An 18,339-nucleotide genomic window follows, 5' to 3' on the forward strand; every position below is an offset into this window, starting at 1 on the left:
GGATTGGAACGTTCACCCTTCTTAGGCACAGGCTGTACAAAGGCATACTTCCAGCAGGAAGGAAAGATAGATGTTGATAGGCAGAGACGAAAGAGTTTGACCAGGCAGGGTGTCAGCACAGAAGCACAGTTTTTAAGGACAATAGGAGGCACTCCATCAGGTCCATAAGCCTTCTGAGAGTTGAGGCCAGAGAGGGCATAGAAAACATCATTTGGAAGAATTTTAATAACAGGCATAAAGGAATCAGAGGGGGGGATGAGTAGGAGGAATATGCCCAGAATCGTCCAGGGTGGAGTTCTTACAGAAAGTTTGAGCGAAGAGTTCAGCCTTAGAGACAGATGAGACGGCATTGCTGCCGTCAGGGTTAAGGAGAGGAGGGAAAGAGGAAGAAGTGAAATTGGAGGAGATATTTTTGGCTAGATGCCAGAAGTCACGGGAAGAATTAGAAGAAGCAAGGTGTTGACATTTTCTATTAATAAAAGAAGTTTTGGTAACTCGGGGAATAGATTTGGCATGATTCCGGGCTGAAATATAAAGGTCAAAGTTAGTGGGAGTTCGAAGGCTCTGGAACCTTTTGTGAGCTGCCTCTCTATCTTTTATAGCACGAGAACAAGCGTGATTAAACCAAGGCTTTTTAGCATGAGGAGTAGAGAAAGTACGTGGAATGTATGCCTCCATTCCAGAGACAATCACCTCTGTGATGCGCGAGCACACATAGAGGGGCCTCTCTCCTGGAAGCAGTAATCATTCCACGGGAAATCGGAAAAGTACATCCTCAGGTCGTCCCACCGAGCTGAAGCAAAATGCCAGAAGCATCGCATCTTCGGCGGGTCCAGAGGATGTACAGGAGCGATAGGACAGGATACAGAAATAAGGTTATGATCGGAGGAGCCCAACGGAGAGAACAGTTTGACAGAGTAAGCAGAAGGATTAGAGGTAAGGAAGAGGTCTAGAATGTTGGGCCTGTCTCCAAGACGGTCGGGAATACGAGTAGGGTGCTGAACCAACTGCTCTAGGTCGTTGAGGAGAGCAAAGTTGTAAGTTTGTTCACCAGGCTGGTCAGTGAAGGAGGATGAAAGCCAAAGCTGGTGGTGAACATTGAAATCTCCCAAGATCGAGATTTCAGCGAAGGGAGAGTGACTCAAGATGTGCTCCACTTTAGAGTTCAAATAGTCAAAGAATTTTACATAGTTAGTAGAGTTAGGTGAGAGATAAAAAGCACATATGTATTTAGTAATAGAATGACAATGAAGTCTTAGCCAGATGGTGGAAAATTCAGAAGAGTCAAGGTCGTGAGCACGAGAGCAAGTGATGTCGTTGCGCACGTAGGCGCAACATCCAGCTTTGGATTGAAATTTAGGATAGAGATAGTAGGAGGGAACAGAGTAGAGGTTGCTGTCAGTAGCCTCAGAAACCTGTGTTTCGGTGAGGAAGAGAAGGTGGGGTTTAGAGGAGGAGAGATGGTGTTCCACAGAATGAAAATTAGAACGAAGACCGCGAATGTTGCAGAAATTGATAAGGAGGAGGTTCGAGGAGTTATCAGGACACCTCTCAAGTCGGCAGCCAGAAGGGGAGTCCTCCCTGGGGGAATTTATGGTCCCCCCCCCCAGGCGGGGACTCCGAGGCAGTGTTTTCGTTAGCCATTTTGAATTTTGAATTTTGGGAAAAGGTGTGTGTTGTGTGAATGTAGTGTGGTGTAGAAAGAGAGAGGAACTGTCTTTAGAGGGCATGCTGAACTGCTCTCTGGTGTTGATGAGACAAAAGGGAAACGGTTAGTGAGGACACGGGAAGGGTCTTTGAAGGGCTTTAGCACCCTTCTCGCTTCCCATATTATCCTCACCGGGAGTAGCTCACGCCCGTTCGGTAGGTGTCTTCCTACCTACTCCTAAAACCTTTAAATCTTTAAAAACAAACAGTGACCTGAAATTTCAGTATGTTACAGGTTAGACATAGAGCTTTCCAGAAAGGTTTTGCAAATTTACGTATTTTGTTTTTACTTTTTTCATAACTGACACTTTTATTTTTCTTATTATTTGAAGTTTATTTCTTGTCAGGTGGAAAATATCTAGTTCTTGTTATTAAATCCCGAGTTCAAAGAGTTGGAAATGTAAGATGCATTATAAAATATAAAAAAGTTTACCTAATAATTGTCCGATTACCCCACTGGCTCAACTGGTGCCGTGTCTGCCCACAACGGACAAGAACGGACCTGTATGATTTTTTTTAGTGGACCTAAAGTTAACGGAGGAGGAACTATATTTAGCGTAAGCTAAATGGTCCGCTATAACTGCTTCCAAAGTTAGCGAAAACGCTAATCAGCTAACGAGAAAGTTAGCTTCGCTAATTACCGGATTAGCGGAACCGTGCTCACCACTGCTCATTATTGACGGGAGTTGGGTTCCTGGCGGGCTCATAGGTTAGCCCGTGTCTCTTTACCTCAAAAGAGGCAATATTAACAGCAACCCACCAACTACTTTTATGTCCTGAGGAACTTACATGAAATATTTCTTAGATACAAATTCGTTTGATATTAGAAACAGCTTAATACTGTAAAGCCGCGTCCACACCAGGAATCTTTGTATGTCAACAATGTGTGCCAGACGTTTCCCCAGTGATTCTGGAAGCAGTTGAGAAATAACCTGGATACTTTCAGGAAAGAATTGAGAAACACTGAGAGAGAATATGTGTGTAATTCACTACGGACTAATCGAGTGTTGAACTCGTAAGCGCCAGCAGGTACCCTTCCCGACATGAGCAAGTGCACTTTAGTGTATATCTGTGTGTGTGTGTGTGTGTGTGTGTGTGTGTGTGTGTGTGTGTGTGTGTGTGTGAGAAAAGTGTAATGGCAGGTGCCCCCGCCTTTCCGCAGACTGCTGTGACGTGCAACCTATGTCTTGGACAGAAGTGTATGTGTGTGTGGGTGCGTGCGTGTGTGTATTGCGTTGGGAGTGTGTGTGTGTATGTGTGTGTGTGTGTGTGTGTGACTATATATAGATATATATATATATATATATATATATATATATATATATATATATATATATATATATATATACCTATATATATATATATATATATATATATATATATATATATATATATATATATATATATATAATATTCATATATATATATATATATATATATATATATATATATATATATATATATATAAGAACATAAGAACATAAGAACGTAAGGAGTCTGCAAGAGGCCGGTTGGCCTATACAAGGCAGCTCCTGTACACTCAACCCCACCTAACCTCACCATCCATGGCTTTATCTAACCTCTTCTTGAATGTATCTATGGTATTGGCACCCACAACATGGCTCCCAAGCCTGTTCCATTCGTCCACCACTCTATTAGTGAACCAATTCTTGCCTATGTCTTTGTTGAATCTGAATTTGTCTAACTTAAAACCATTTCCACGCGTCCTACCTGGCTCTTTCACTCTCAAAATTTTATTGACATCCCCTTTATTAAATCCCTTCATCCATTTATATAGTCACACACACACACACACACACACACAGACATATATACATATATACATATACATATACACCCACAGACACACACCCACACCCGCATATACGAGCGCGCGAGCGCGCAAAAGTTTCTCATGTTTTCCATCCTGGATGGAAAACATGAGAAACTTCCTAACTGTTTCTCAGGACCGCCCACACCAGGAAAGTTTGTATGGAAACTCAGCTTTGACATTTCGAAGGTGTTAATGAGGCTCGTAAAAGGATCTCTGCCTGTCAGATTATAGCTGCAGGTTGATGGGAGCTGGAATGTCTTTTCTGTGCCTGGTATCGATTCGTTGTATTTTGGGAGCCACCGTTCGTAATAGTTCTTCAAAATCAGTGGTTGACCTTCCAAGAAAATTATTAATTAATTAAACCCTGCTCCATTAACTCTCGGCTCCGCCAAAAGTAAGTCATTCTGTAATGCTCAACTTTCTATAAACGACCGCACCCATACGCGTTTTCTTGTCTTCTTCTTGTTCTCCAGTGAGTGCAATAATAAGCAAAACACAGAGGCCATTGTAGCAATCTCCGCACACACCGACATCCTGAGAACAACCCTGAGGTGTGGACAGGAAACATTATTTCCCGAGGGTATTCAAATGTATGCCAGTGGTTTACCGAAACACTTGGGAAACGTCTGGGATTCATTGTTGTCATACAAAGATTCCAGGTGTGGACGCACCTTAACAAAAATTCTTTTATTGAATAAATAAGTTGAAGAAGTCCTCGACTTACGACGGAGTTCCGTTCCTAACAACGTGTTGTAACCCGATTTTCGACGTAAGTCGGAACACACCTAAATAAGCACCTACGTCACCCCCATTTTTTTTTTTTTTTTACGTCACAGCCTATTGCGCTGTCAGGCTTTTCCCTGGTTTTCTTCTCCCTCTCCGTTCCCTTATTTTCCTCCTTCCTTCTCATTTCTTTCTTCTTTTCCTTTCCCCTCCTTCCCAGTTTTTCTCTTAAGCCCCAAATACACTGCCGAATTCTGGCCACGAACTTGACGCCGAATCAGTTCGTGAAAAAATTCGGCGACCGGTTCGCCGACATGACCAAGACTCTTACAGTTTGTGAACATTCGGCGACATGTCGGCGAATGCTCAAGATAATTCGGGGATAATTCGGAGACATGTCGCCGACTATTCGGCGTCCATGTCGCCGAGCTCAAAATCTAAAATTTTAACGTTTTTTTTTTGTCGCGGAATAACTGGCGACAAGTGTCCGAATTGTCTTCGCATGTCCCCGAAGAGTCGGCGACATGTCGGGGACAATTCTCCGACAGTGCCAAGATTCCCGACAGCTGATCATCTGATGCCCATGTGGCATATAAAAGCACGGGAATCCGCGCCTACCTCATGGACTACTACAACACCTGGGAAGCAGTGACCTGGCAGGACAGAATTGTGGGCGAGTAAATACCATGTGTGGTAATATGTATGATAGTATGTGTAATAAAATGTATAAATGTGACTTGTTTTTGTTTTGCCCTCCTACAAATATTTTAGAATGAATGAATGTTTACGTAATACTAATAAACAAACCAGTAACTGAAAGAAAAAATAAATTTCAATAACTGAAAATGAAACAAAGGTTAAATAATGGCAGAATAATGGTATTTAGAAATAAATAAAGTAATAAATAGTAAATTAATTATGAAATAAATGAAAATGTTAGTTCCATACCTATTTTATAAATTCATAATTCTTCTTGTTTTTCATATTTTCTTGTTTACTATTTATTATTATAGTATTATTTTATTCCGTATATATATATATATATATATAAATATATAAATATATATATATATATATATATATATATATATATATATATATATATATATATATATATATATATATATATATATATATATATATATATATATATATATATATATATATATATATACATACATACATACATACATACATACATACATACATACATACATACATACATACATACATACATACATATATAGAGAGAGAGAGAGAGAGAGAGAGAGAGAGAGAGAGAGAGAGAGAGAGAGAGAGAGAGAGAGAGAGAGAGAGAGAGAGAGAGAGAGAGAGAGAAATATAGATAGATAGATAGATAATACATATACAGATAGATATAGATAGATAGATAGATAGATAGACAGACCCCCGTGTACACCTCCCACCGCGACCCGTTTGCCGTGTCGTGATTAATTCGCCGAATATTCGGGGACATGTCCCCGAATAGTCTTGGCCATTCGGCGACATGCCGAAGACATGTCCCCGAATAGTCGGCGACATGTCGGCGACAAATTTGCCAATAAAATTAAAATTTCAGCGGTCAAAATTCGGCGACAATTCGCCGAACACCGCGAATCGGACGCCGAATTGTCTGGGACATGTCGGCGACATTTCGGCGACAATTCGGCGTCCATTTTGCATTCGTGCACATTCGGCGAACGGCCCGTGAATTTTTCATGCAACATAAAACTTTCGTGGCGGTCGTGACCAACTGACAAAAGTCGCGTGGTGGACGCAAACATGTCCCTGAACGGCCAAGAACAGGCAAGAAAGATGCCGAACTTGTCCGCGACACAGGATGACTTGCATATTCGCGCACATTCGTGAACCAAAATTCGACAGTGTATTTGGGGCTTAAATATCTTTCCCTCCCACTCACACGTTTTCTCTCTCCCTCTTTCCTCATCCAATGCAAGATGGCGCCACTATAAACACTCGCCTGCGCCAGAACGGGCTGGGCCGACCATCAGGCCCCACCTGGAAGAAGCCTTGGGCCGACCATCAGGCCCCACCTGGAAGAACCCTTGGGCCGACCATCAGGCCCCACCGGGAAGATGCCTACCGGCGCAATAGGCAACAACGTAAAAAAAAAAAAAAAAAAAAAAAAAAAAAAAAACCTCTACCTGACCCTCCCTCTCTCTTTTTTTCCCCTCCCATTTACTCCACCCATTTCCCTTGTTTCCTCCTTTCTCACACCCTCTTATCTGTAGCCTTATCTCTCACTCTCTTCCTCCCTTTCTCCTTCCCCATTAGATTATATGAACACACACACACTTACACACACGCAGAAGGGGAAATGGGAAGGGCGTGGGGAGGGAGGGGCAGAAGGGAGAGTCAGGTACACACACTCAAAAAAGTATCGTTACAGTGGGGTCGGACGAGTTTCACACTGAGCAACCCAGTAATTTCGGCAGGGTTGGTAGAAGTGCGATCACCCCCCACCACCTCATCTCTGCTGGGGGGAGCAGGACAGGAACCACGGGGGATAGAGAGGAAGGGAGACGCTGAGGTACCAGATATCACCATAATGTTAACGGCTTTACATTAACAAATTATAAAACAATGTTCATATGATATACGTAACAGCGGTGGGTAGAAGTATTCTCCCATGTCAAAGACAAAAACATCAACCATCAACGCATGTCAGATATAGTTCAGTTCATAATGTGCCATCCTGGAACTATAATGCTTCCACTGAACGTGTCTTTTCTCTCATGAACAAGCTGTGGGCATCTGAAAAAAAAAGAAAAAAACTCTGGGGCAAGACAACCCACGACTTTAGGGTACACGAGGTCTTGGGTGTTGATATGAAAGGATCGGGCATGTCTTGAAAGAGGTCTTGAGACTGTTGCCGAATGCTGTACCGACGTCGTGACGGGAGTCTGGAGTCGTAAGGGTTAGCACGACATGCTGGCAACTAGTTGTCCGAATGTCCCAGACAGTTGGCAAGACACCAAGACCCCAATAAAACTTCTACCCCTTCTTGGAGCGTGGGAACCAACTTGTCAAATGGAAAAGTTGCTGGGTTGTCGTGGATGTCTAACAATAACGCAAGGTGTTTATCATAATTATTGTCTCCTAAATGGACGAAATTTTAAGTATTCACTTGTGTGTGAAATGTTAAAGCATAATTTCATCACCCAAACACGACAATATTAGCTATAGTGCTACATACAGCACAGATCATTTCACTTCGACTAAGACTCCACCTGTGTGTTTCAAGAAGCGTTAAGCCCCGTTCACACTGTGCCGACTCAGGGCCAAGACAACCCAGCGACTACTGCATTTGACAAGTGACGGCTCCCACGCTCCAAGAATTTTTTGGCGTCTTGGTGTCGGCTACCATGATTGCCGACTGTCTGGGACATTCGGCCAACTAGTTGGCAGAACGTCTGCGGCATGCTGCCAACTAGTCTCAAGACGAGTCTCAATGGTCAATTTTTTAAATGGCGCCATGCCTATGACAACCACGAATCTGCCGACCGATTGGCCGACAGTCTTGACGACAGTCTTCCAGATTGTCTGTCAACTGGTTGGCCGACTAGCTGGCCGACAGATGCCAAGGAGTTGGCCGATGGTCTTCCTGATCGTCTTCGCGACTGTCTTGGCGGCAGCCTTGCCGTTCCTTAAAATACGGATTCGCTCTGTATTCGACAATGAAATGTATCGTTCCGTTTTGAACCAATACGGAACGGCATTTGTTCCGTACGGTATTTTATTATCTGAATGGTCAAGCTGATAAAATTCAGTATCTTAAAATTGAAGTTTTCGCATTATTCGGTTAATCACAATACCAGCCCGTAAAATGTGTTAAAGGTTCGTCCTAAAATTTGTGTAAAATACGCGACGTAACGTCCCTCCCCCCTCCCTCTTGCCTCCACCAGCAGCGTGCTGCGTGCTGCTGTCACTCATTGTATGCTCGTGAAAGTTTAGGCTGGATTCACACGAGCCACTTTTTAGTGGTCAGTGGCCGCCACAAAATAATGGTCAACATAGAAGACACACATCTCTATGGGTGCATGCACACGGGCCACTTTTTTGTGGTCACCACAAAACAGTGGCGAGTTGTGGCGGGCGGAGCAATTTTCCGACCACGCCACTGTGGCCAGGGATAGATACCGTTGTTTCAAATGGCAGCGTGCACACGAGCCACTATCGGTGGCCACCACCCTGCCACCCGCCGCTTTCCCTCTGTCTTGACACTTGAACACCTGAATTTTAACTGTCATAATGATGTATAAGTATGACATTCACGCATAACTTGTGTTCAGGATGTAATGGATAAGCTCTTATATGCTTTCGGAACTAATGTTTCATTTCGTTTCACAGTTTTGCATATTAATTGATTCTGGTTTGGATATATTACTGAATGTGGTAGTTTTGTTTACCCGGAAATAGAAATAGGAAAATGTTCTGTAACCGCAAAGACTGCTGAATTATGTCAATAAATTACATCTAATGTGACTTAATATTCTTCATGTTCAGTCTTATATTAAAATTACCGCAAGTCTCTCTTCTACTGGCACACACTTCCTCATGTTGATGTCCTGCCGTGTTATACGTGGACCAATTATTGTCATAAGATGATTAAACCTATCCTGTGCCCGCCTGAAGTAGTAAAAAAATTATCGTGTTCTTTTAGCTCTGTAAATAATGTGTGGAATGCTACACGCAGTAGTCTGTTGCTAAGTACATATATAAATTATGGGGTGAACCCATTGCAGTACTTTCTTCAGCGCTTTTTGCCGAGAGAGCACAGACAGCTGCTGCCTCTACGAGATCCATAACGCCACGTGTTGACCTCATTAGTGGCTGCCACCGAGTGGCTCGTGTGCATGGTGCACCTACCCACCACTTTTCGTGGCGACCATTTTTTTGTGGTCGCCACTTTTTGTGGCGGCCACTGACCACTAAAAGTGGCTCGTGTGAACCCAGTAGTATATAATACACGAAAATAATCGTTCCTTACCTCCTTCGCTGTCTCGCAAAGAGATAAACATTTCCCGCAATGTTGCTGCCACTCTCTCAAAAGTGGTTTTCCATATACTCTGCTTCTTGTAGAGCTTATCTTGTGAGTCCCATAGGTGTCGATGCTGCTTCACTTGCTTCACAGTGCCATCTCGGCCTCCCGTCTCCAAATCTTGCCATCTACATCCATCATTCCTTGTTTTATTGGCGCCAACATGTTGTTTACCCAGCCGCCAGTCGGCAATACAAGACGGACACGCTCAACTGCAGAGAACTTGCCGCGAGAAGAGCTCCCAGACTCAAAATGCTGCCGGTAGCACGTTACGCCTGTATTGCCAGCCGTAAATTGCCATGTGTAAAGCCGCCTTAAAAAGATTATCGGCCGTACCATTAGGCAGCCTCTAAACCTTCCTCTTCCTCTTCCCTTATACGGTGTCCCCTTTCTGCGGGATACTATAAGGTGATCTCGATCCCTTCCTCCGCTAGGGCTTCTTCCGAGTTGGGTTGGTAGCCTCTGTAATCATCTCTACACGGAAATCTTGATAATTGAAACATTTTACATATATTAGTGTAATCATACATACTTTTCAATGTATAATCACGAAGAAAATGGTTGATTGAAAGGCAAATATAGGTATAATTGGGAACATAGCGTGGGCGATAGGGTTGGCATCCCTGCGCGGCCCGTGTTTCCACTAAGCCTATGAGAAGGGAGGCCTTGGGGATTGGGAGTGACGTCAGCACCCCTTGGGTTACACCTCTCTCCACGCACGCAGCCAGGGAGTCCACATGTGCCCGGCGTCATCACTTCTCTGCCCCTCGCTACCATATCCCGTCAAACAAGGGGCCGTTAGAAAAGTGCTCGAGCCCCATCGGAGCTATAGGAAAAGACTACCTAGCTCCTTAAGCTGACCAAGGAGGCGTGTTGACACGGCAACTCGGCAAGGGTTAAAAATCATGATACAACCCTAAAGTCTTAAACAACATTTTAAATCATTTATTTAAAAAACTTTTGCATTTTCATATTAGATTAAATACGTTTTATTATAATTCCTGGATCATTTATTACTATATTAATGAGAAAAATACACAATTGACGCATAAAATATGCGAAGGGGCTCACGAAGATGTACCAATCTCGACCCCTTGCCAGATTCCAATAATTTCGCCCCTCAACACCTTTCCTTCGCTTACGGAGAGGGCCCCTCGAAGATTATGGTATGAGAAATTGGCCGAAGAGCTTCTATAGTCGAGGAGGCTGCCTTATGGTACGGCCGTATTGCTGTACGTAAAATCAGGCCCGCAATTTTGGCAGATTATTTTAAATAGAGGTCATATATATATATATATATATATATATATATATATATATATATATATATATATATATATATATATATATATATATATATATATATATATATATCGGTACCGGTACCGGTACCAAGTGCCGAGAAGAATCGATTCAGCCGGCACCCGGTACCGGTACCCACTGCCGGGAAGACTCATGATCACTCGGCACTGACCATTACCACTAGTGCTGGTACCGTTTGGATATCTTGGTGACGCTCGGCGGCGCGCGGCGCTGGCCAGTCGCCATGCGGTACCGGTATGGGCCCTGTGGAGACGATAAGCCTTAAATACTGTGCTGGCTGCTGAGTCACTGCCTCGCTGACCGTCTTCTCAAGTTCCTACCATTTTGTCCTGCTTTTCGTTTCCATCATAGCTTCTGCCCCATTGTTTATTTATTTATGTCGTGTGTGTGTGTATCACACACACACACACACACACACACACACACACACACACACAGTGGACTTTTTTTCTCTCATTTATTTCTGCTCCTATTAGGATGTTTCTTCTGTTGTACTCTCTCTGAATGAAGTGAATATTTATTTTTTCGAAAAAAAATAGCATGTAAAGTTATTATGGATGTACTCGATTAAAGTCTAATAACAATAACAATATTTATTAGCAACCTAAACCGGACATGAAGAATTATCAATAAATCCAATAAATAAATCCGAGCAATCTGGTACCGGTACCGAGCAATCTGGTACCGGTACCGTACCGTCTAGCTGGTACCGTTAGTACCGGTACTGGTACCGGTACCTGCCCACCCCTGCCCCTACTGACTCTGAGCCTACTCCTCAGTCACGCCCACGCCTGATATCGACCTTCTCAAAGGGACGGACGTTGACCTTGGCGCTTCGGCATCCACACCTTACACTTGCTAGCTCTAGCACCTTAATTCCGATCGTCGACCCTTTGACCCCGTGGTGGGTAACAATTAACACATTACCACGGGACACGGGCCAATATAAAATCCAGGATTGCCACAGTTTACCTTCCCCATGCAGATTTCCCCAGGTTTCCCCAAGTACCCATTTATCGACCAACCCGAAATGGAGGATGAACAGCTGGGTGAGCCGGACGCAGACTGCCCGGGACGGGGTGCATATTCCCGAAGTCTGTACGGATATGTGCCGCCTACCCTTGAACAGGGCAGGGTTGGTTAGGTTATATAAGGTATGGGTGGAAACACTTGAGGTAATTTTGAGTGGGAATCACAATGAGAATATTTTCCAGAACTGCTCGTGGTTAGTTTCGAAGCTACAGTCGAGCGTCTTCACTCAAGGACCACATACCCGCAGAGACTTTGGGAATATGCGGCCGGGATTCGAACCCGGGCCCGCGGAGTGTGGGTCATAGCCAGATATACGCTGTCCAATGTGTCCATGCACTGCTCCTAACACCTGTACCTTAATGGGTCTTGGCCCAGGGGACCTGAAGTCCCAAAGGCTTCGCCTCCTCGTGCAGTACCTCGAGAAGCATCACCGGCCAGAACCTCAAGCGACTCCGCAAGGAATATTGCATTATCGGCAAAAAACTCAGTGCCCCTGGTATTGCTAACAGATGCTCCTGGTCCATTGCTCTGCTCTTTCTCTCGTAACCAGTCTATGTCGAAGTGTTTGAAAAGCGATAGGGCAAGGACACAGCCCAGCCTTACTCCCGTGTTCACGGGATAGAAATTGGACAAGTACTGTCTCAGAATACAGGCCAGTCAGCAAACCAATAGTCCTTGTAGAAATTAAGAGATCCCAGTGTCTCGCAATGCACTCGAACCAACGCCTTTTTGAGACAGACATTATGCTGCAAGCCCTGTTGAAACTCACGTCGGCGCTCCTTCAGTTCGCGGAGCGCCATAATGGGATACGATAAGCATTAGATGGGAAAGTACATTAATGGCCTACCACACTGAGTAGTGTAATGCCACGATAGATGTTGCAGTCCTGTCGGTCCCCTTTCCTTTTCTAAATGGGGGACGACCAGCCCCCTCTTACAGTCAGGAGGAAGAGTACCAGATAATAATAGATAAGTGTTTGATGGAGCTGCATGCCTCGAATGTGTTCCGCGTCTTGCTAGGGCCCCCCAAGATATGATCATCGCACGCAACTATAACTTAACCTTGCGAGGCGAGGTTGTAATGTTTTGACTGTGTTTTCTCCAAGGTTTTCTCTTTAACAAACGTCGGCTCCAAGGGAAACATGTATACAGAATGTTTCAAAATGCTTCACGGCTGTACAAACATGGATGAATCCAGATTGTTTATGATCGATGAAACGTCGGTCTGATTCTCCTAACTTGCAGCTGCGTCTTTCGACTCTCATTCATTCTTTCATTCATTCATTTCGTTTATTCATTCATAATTAATTCATTTCATTCATTCATTTCGTTTATTCATTCATAATTAATTCATTTCATTCATTCATTTTCATTTAAATTTAATTTCATTCATTCTGGGCCATATATTCTTTCATTCATTCACTTAATGCATTTTCTCTGGGTCATTCATCATAGCAGAGGTGAGTATAATGGAGCGAGTTTTAGGTTAATGAAGTTGATCCATTGCTCCATACAAAGGATCCATTACATATGAAGCACAACTCATAAGCTATAGCACTCTCCCAAAGCAGTTTCAAGATACGGTCCTCTGCATATATCTTTAGCATTTCCTTTGGGGTCTGTTCTTGTAGATGATCTCAGAGCTGCTATATATAAAAAGCTTGGCATGCTGCACCTTCAGGCGGCCACTAATAAAACCTGCGCACTATTACGAAAAGTACGAGTCAAGTTAAAGGGACTGAACGAGGGCGACAGCGACTTGCTTGTTCCCATTTGATCGTGCATTTGTGGTATAAATTTGTTTTTCTTTTTTTAATTTCAGGCAATGTTCGAGTTTAAAGGATGGACATTTCTTCCCCCGAAAGGTTACCCCACAGAAAGCTCCTAACGTAACTCGGGTTTAATAAAGGGACTAGAGGCCTTTCTATGGTCTTCCCTTCATGGGGGACGAGGATTAGCTTTATTTGGCTACAGAGGCCGTGGTCCCATGGCCTACCCAGCCCCTAAAACTACTGAGGAAGAAAAGGACGAGATGGTTCGCTAGTTTTCCCCTACCACTCAGACCAGACGAGTTAAAGAGCCTTATAAGAACAGGAGACGCAGAAGTGAATCAGTGCATCGGGAATATTACTTGCTGTGGCTGTTAACCAACACCCATGAAACGACAACATTTTTCAAAAAGTATTAACTCTTTACAAGCTATGTGGGTATTTATCTAGAATAACACCCAACTCCTATGGCTAACATTTTTCCTAATTGATATTAATAGGATAATATTGAGGAGAGGGTAGCCACTTGTGAAGTTAATACTTACCTTATGGATTATTTTTTTGGTCTCTGAATGCAGTGCAGTAACAATTGACTTACGGAAAATAGAAGGGGGGGGGGAGTGAGGGGATGAAATTCCCCAATTAGGGGGTCGTGGGGAAGACCCCCCCCCCCCCAATAGATAGGTTGTTAGGTTAGGTTAGTTCAGATTTATTTGGCATGCAGCGTGGGCCGGTGGAAATACACAGCATGGGACGGGACAACATGGTGGCGGAGGTGGTCCACTAGTACGTGGTCGGTGGTAATAGGTGGGAGCCAGGCGGTGGCAGCTGCACCTTGGGCATTGAAAAGTCAATCATTTAGTGATTTCCAGAAAAAAAGTACCATCTCATTAATAAGAAGCATCATATTTTCTTCAGAAATAAACAGTCGGTCTCAAAATTAGTAGGCTACCCTCTCTTAAATAATACCCCATTAATGTTTTAATCATCACTTGACAATTGTTTCTGTTCCAAATTTCTTGTCTCTGAGGCATCAACAACTGCAAAAGTGGTGATAGATTATGAACTCACTGGTGGTAAGGGACTTTCACTGGTGGTAGGTTACCATTTTACCTGCTACAACTTATTATTTTATCTACGAGCAGCTCCATTTAAAAGGCTTGGCAAACTGCACCTATTGACGACCACTTATACCTGCACACTATTATTGTAAGAGATGTTATTGAGCAATGACAGGGAACACTTGATAGTAGGTTACTATTGATTGGTGGTAGGTTACTATTATATCAAGTGATTGATTACTGTTATGATGTGAATAAGTTACTGTTCAAGTGAAAATAGGTAACTTTACATACCAGCCATTGGTTATTTTTTCAGGGACAATAAGTTACTATCCTTAGTGGCAGTAGGTTACTGCCTAAATGGTGACAGGTTTGTTGGTCGGCTTGTCAATTTAATCGACTTGTTAAGTTAATATGTAAATCATTGATTTCTAAAGAAAATGAGGATTAGATTCCTTCAGAATGCAAAATAATACCAAGAATAAATGTTTAAAAAAAATAACATTTATGCATTTTCAGTATTCTGGACTTAGGTTTTGTCAAATTTCCTGAGGGCAGCAGTACTTGAATCAAGCTGTTGTATTATCACCAGCATATTTGCTGGATAGGCTTTGCAGGAGCCCTCTTAGGATCAAGAAAAGGTACATTGAAGCACAATATTCATGGTTTACTTTCAACAGAGCCAAGGCATGGAGACCTCTGAGGTGAACCAGCTGCTAGAGGGACAGACTGCCTTTGCTGAGGAGAAAGATGGTCACAAATTATACCACGTTCTCCCTCGAGTGGAGCAGCAAGATGCAGAGAGAGGATTTCGAGTGTTTCACATCGGCTGCCCTGCTGAGCAGCCCACCAGCACCAGGTGTGTGCTACTGCTGGGGGAGACAGGTGCAGGTAAAACCACCTTTGTTAACGCTGTGCTCAACTATCTTTTCGGAGTACAGTTCGACGACCCTTTTCGCCTGCAAGTAAAAGAAGAGACAGAAGATGGACGCATGGAGACGGAGAGCCAGACAGACCTCATCACTGCGTATACCATTTACTACAAGGAAGGAATGAAGCACGAGTACAACTTTGTGCTCATCGACACGCCCGGCCTGGCTGACACGAGAGGGGCACACCAACAGGAAGATACAAGGTCCCGCTTGGAAGCTTTCCTAACATCAGATTTTGGCGTTGATGATTTACATTGTGTCGGTCTTGTTGCCAAAGGTAATACTAATAGAGATTTTGAGTCTCAGAAGTCTGTTCTAAGGGATATAAGTTCATTGTTAGGAAACAATGTGCCAGAAATCACTTGTATTTTTGCAACTTTTGCTGTGGAGAAGCCATCAGTTGATGCTGTAGTGAGGAATGCAGGAGTACCTTTCAAAAGTATGTTTCACTTTGATAATGGTATCTTCTACTCCCCACAAGTAACAAGCACCTGCTCCCAGAGGCACCACACTATTTTGGCATTGAGGTGGGATAATATGAGGGAGCAGTATGACACTTTCTTCAGTGCCTTGATCAGTGCACCTTCAGTTAGCATCAAGATTCTCAAGGAGAGGAAACTTTTTGAAACATGTAAGAAAAATCTAGAAGAACAAATAGAAAGGTTTGCAACTTCAATAGCAGCACTTGATATAGATAAAAAAATCTACATTAAATATGAATTACAGGAAGCTAGAAATGAAGGATGGAAGAAGGAAGAGAGGGTAGAGAAGATAACTTTTGTACGCCTTGACGATGGTATTCATGCACACAATTGTGGTGTATGTAAACAGACCTGTGTTTTTCCCTGCTATAACAGCAGTGGCAGTGGCCTCTTAGCAGGGCTGGCTGGTGGGGCTGGTGGGACAGCTGCTGGAGCTGTTGTTGCTGATCTGACAACAAGTGTCATTTCTGCTGCGGCCACACGGGCTGCCACAGGCAGGGGCATTGCAGCATCTGTTGGGAATATGGCAGTTCGGACTCTTGGTGGGGCCATCACAGCCACAGAAGTGGGAGCTGTGGCAGCTGGTGGCACAGCAGCTTGTCTTGTCATTGGTGGTGTGTTAGGGATTGCTGCAGGGCTCTTTACTGAGGCCATGTTTAGCAGTATGACCAAGTCCTGTGGCATTGTGGGTGTTAAACGTGTGTGTGGAAGGGACGGTTGCCCTCACCCCTTACCTGAACATGTCAAGGAGGAAAGAATGATAATCAAAGAAAATGAGATAAAGGAGAATATCAACAAAGTTATGAAGGAGCTTTATGATGTGGCTGTTTCAAAAAAAATGGAAGCCAATGCTAAAATTATTAATGGCCGACAAAAGATTTTGAGCAGAAGGAGAATTATTTCTCACACCACTGTAGAGCTGATGCATCATGCAAAGAAAATACAGGAATTAACTTCACAAGATTTTGATTACATTGAGGAAGTAACAGGCCAGATTATTAGTAACATCAGGTCAGGCGAGCCTAATATCATTCCCCATGCAATAAAGCATGTCGAAGGTGTGAGAGAGGCCATGAGGCGACTGACATCATGTACGCCTGAAGAAGTTCTTGGTAGGCATGAACTTGTAGAGGAGGTGTTGTTGAGGATCTATGGGGAACACTGATTTACAAGTGACTGTTAATAAGTTCAGGGTAGGCGGTGGCGTAGGTGGTAGCGTACTGGGCCCACATTCACCGCGTGATGGACGACGCGGGTTCGAATCCCCACGCTACCACTCGGATTTTTCAGTCACCGCCGAGTGGCTTAAAACTACCCACATGCTGTCCTGAAGACCACCCATCAACCCGGACTCTAGAGGAAGCCGTCCAAGCGAATCAAGAACGAGTTCCGGGGGGCAGCATGAGCCAATGCAAGATGGCGCCACTATAAACACTCGCCTGCGCCAGAACGGGCTGGGCCGACCATCAGGCCCCACCTGGAAGAAGCCTTGGGCCGACCATCAGGCCCCACCGGGAAGATGCCTACCGGCGCAATAGGCAACAACGTAAAAAAAAAAAAAATAAATAAAAAAAAATAAAAAATAAACTATTAAGCACTATGCTCAGACAACATGTTTACATAATTATGCAAACTAGCAAGGGGGTTATGCAAAATTTACACCATTAACAAGACCTCACCTCATATTACATGATTTGTCATCAGTAACTATTTTATTTGAATATTTCAAATCCTACAAAACCTAATCATATGTATCTAGGCTTATTCTTTGATATCTTCTGTATTCCCTCCTAAAATTCCTTCCAATATGTTAGTAACAATAAGAAGGTATTGAGAAAGCATCAAGTAGTTAATGTTCTGAGAGACCAGCCTCCCAATGATCATACAATACTTGACTTTTTCTTACATTAGTGGCTGTTTCTTAAGGTGTAGATGTTTATTGTTCTGCTGCATACCTCTTTAGAAAGAAAACATTAAAAGGTTTATTTCAGTATTTAATGGAAAATTTCAATGCTCTCTATTCACCAAGACTACAGTGTCCATTTGAGTACAAGGTTAGTGTCTCCATATAAATGAAAGGTAACTAAATCTATGGTTAGAATTCATGGCTCATGCATTTCCAGAATGATGTTTATTAGATAATGAAAGCAATACAAGTGACCATTAGCAACTACATGACAATCAAAGAACCTTTACCTAAACTCCATGTAGCTAAACATGCTATGTATTTAAGTTTTCAAGTCAAAGTTGTGACCTGATCAAGTGGTATGCATTCTTAGTTTTTGTCACAAATAAAAGGTATATAATCTGAAGAGTATATTTACAGAACACCCTAGGGCAAGGTCAACATTTCTTATATTTTAGAATTTATCATTCAAGTTCATTATATTCCTAGTCACCCACCTTCAGCTTTTG

At 43.2% G+C, this 18,339-nt stretch overlaps 1 protein-coding gene across 7 annotated transcripts in view; it reads left to right on the top strand.

The window, feature by feature from the left end:
- Positions 1-18,232, top strand: part of LOC126994180 (uncharacterized) — a 37,108-nt gene extending 18,876 nt beyond the window's left edge. For 2 of the 7 annotated variants that reach the window (XM_050853431.1, XM_050853428.1), the window contains exon 2: positions 15,191-18,232. In XM_050853431.1, the coding sequence (XP_050709388.1) occupies positions 15,200-17,089 (1,890 nt within the window). In that variant the 5' untranslated portion in view covers positions 15,191-15,199 and the 3' untranslated portion in view covers positions 17,090-18,232. Of the gene's footprint in view, positions 1-6,222; positions 6,388-13,364; positions 13,471-13,717; positions 13,884-13,921; positions 14,546-15,190 lie in introns of those variants that run through there. The other 5 variants (XM_050853429.1, XM_050853432.1, XM_050853433.1 and 2 more) reach the window with 5 other exon arrangements.
- Positions 18,233-18,339: the final 107 nt, after the last annotated feature.

This window comes from Eriocheir sinensis, unplaced genomic scaffold (genome assembly GCF_024679095.1).
Source record: "Eriocheir sinensis breed Jianghai 21 unplaced genomic scaffold, ASM2467909v1 Scaffold739, whole genome shotgun sequence".
NCBI lineage: Eukaryota > Metazoa > Arthropoda > Malacostraca > Decapoda > Varunidae > Eriocheir > Eriocheir sinensis.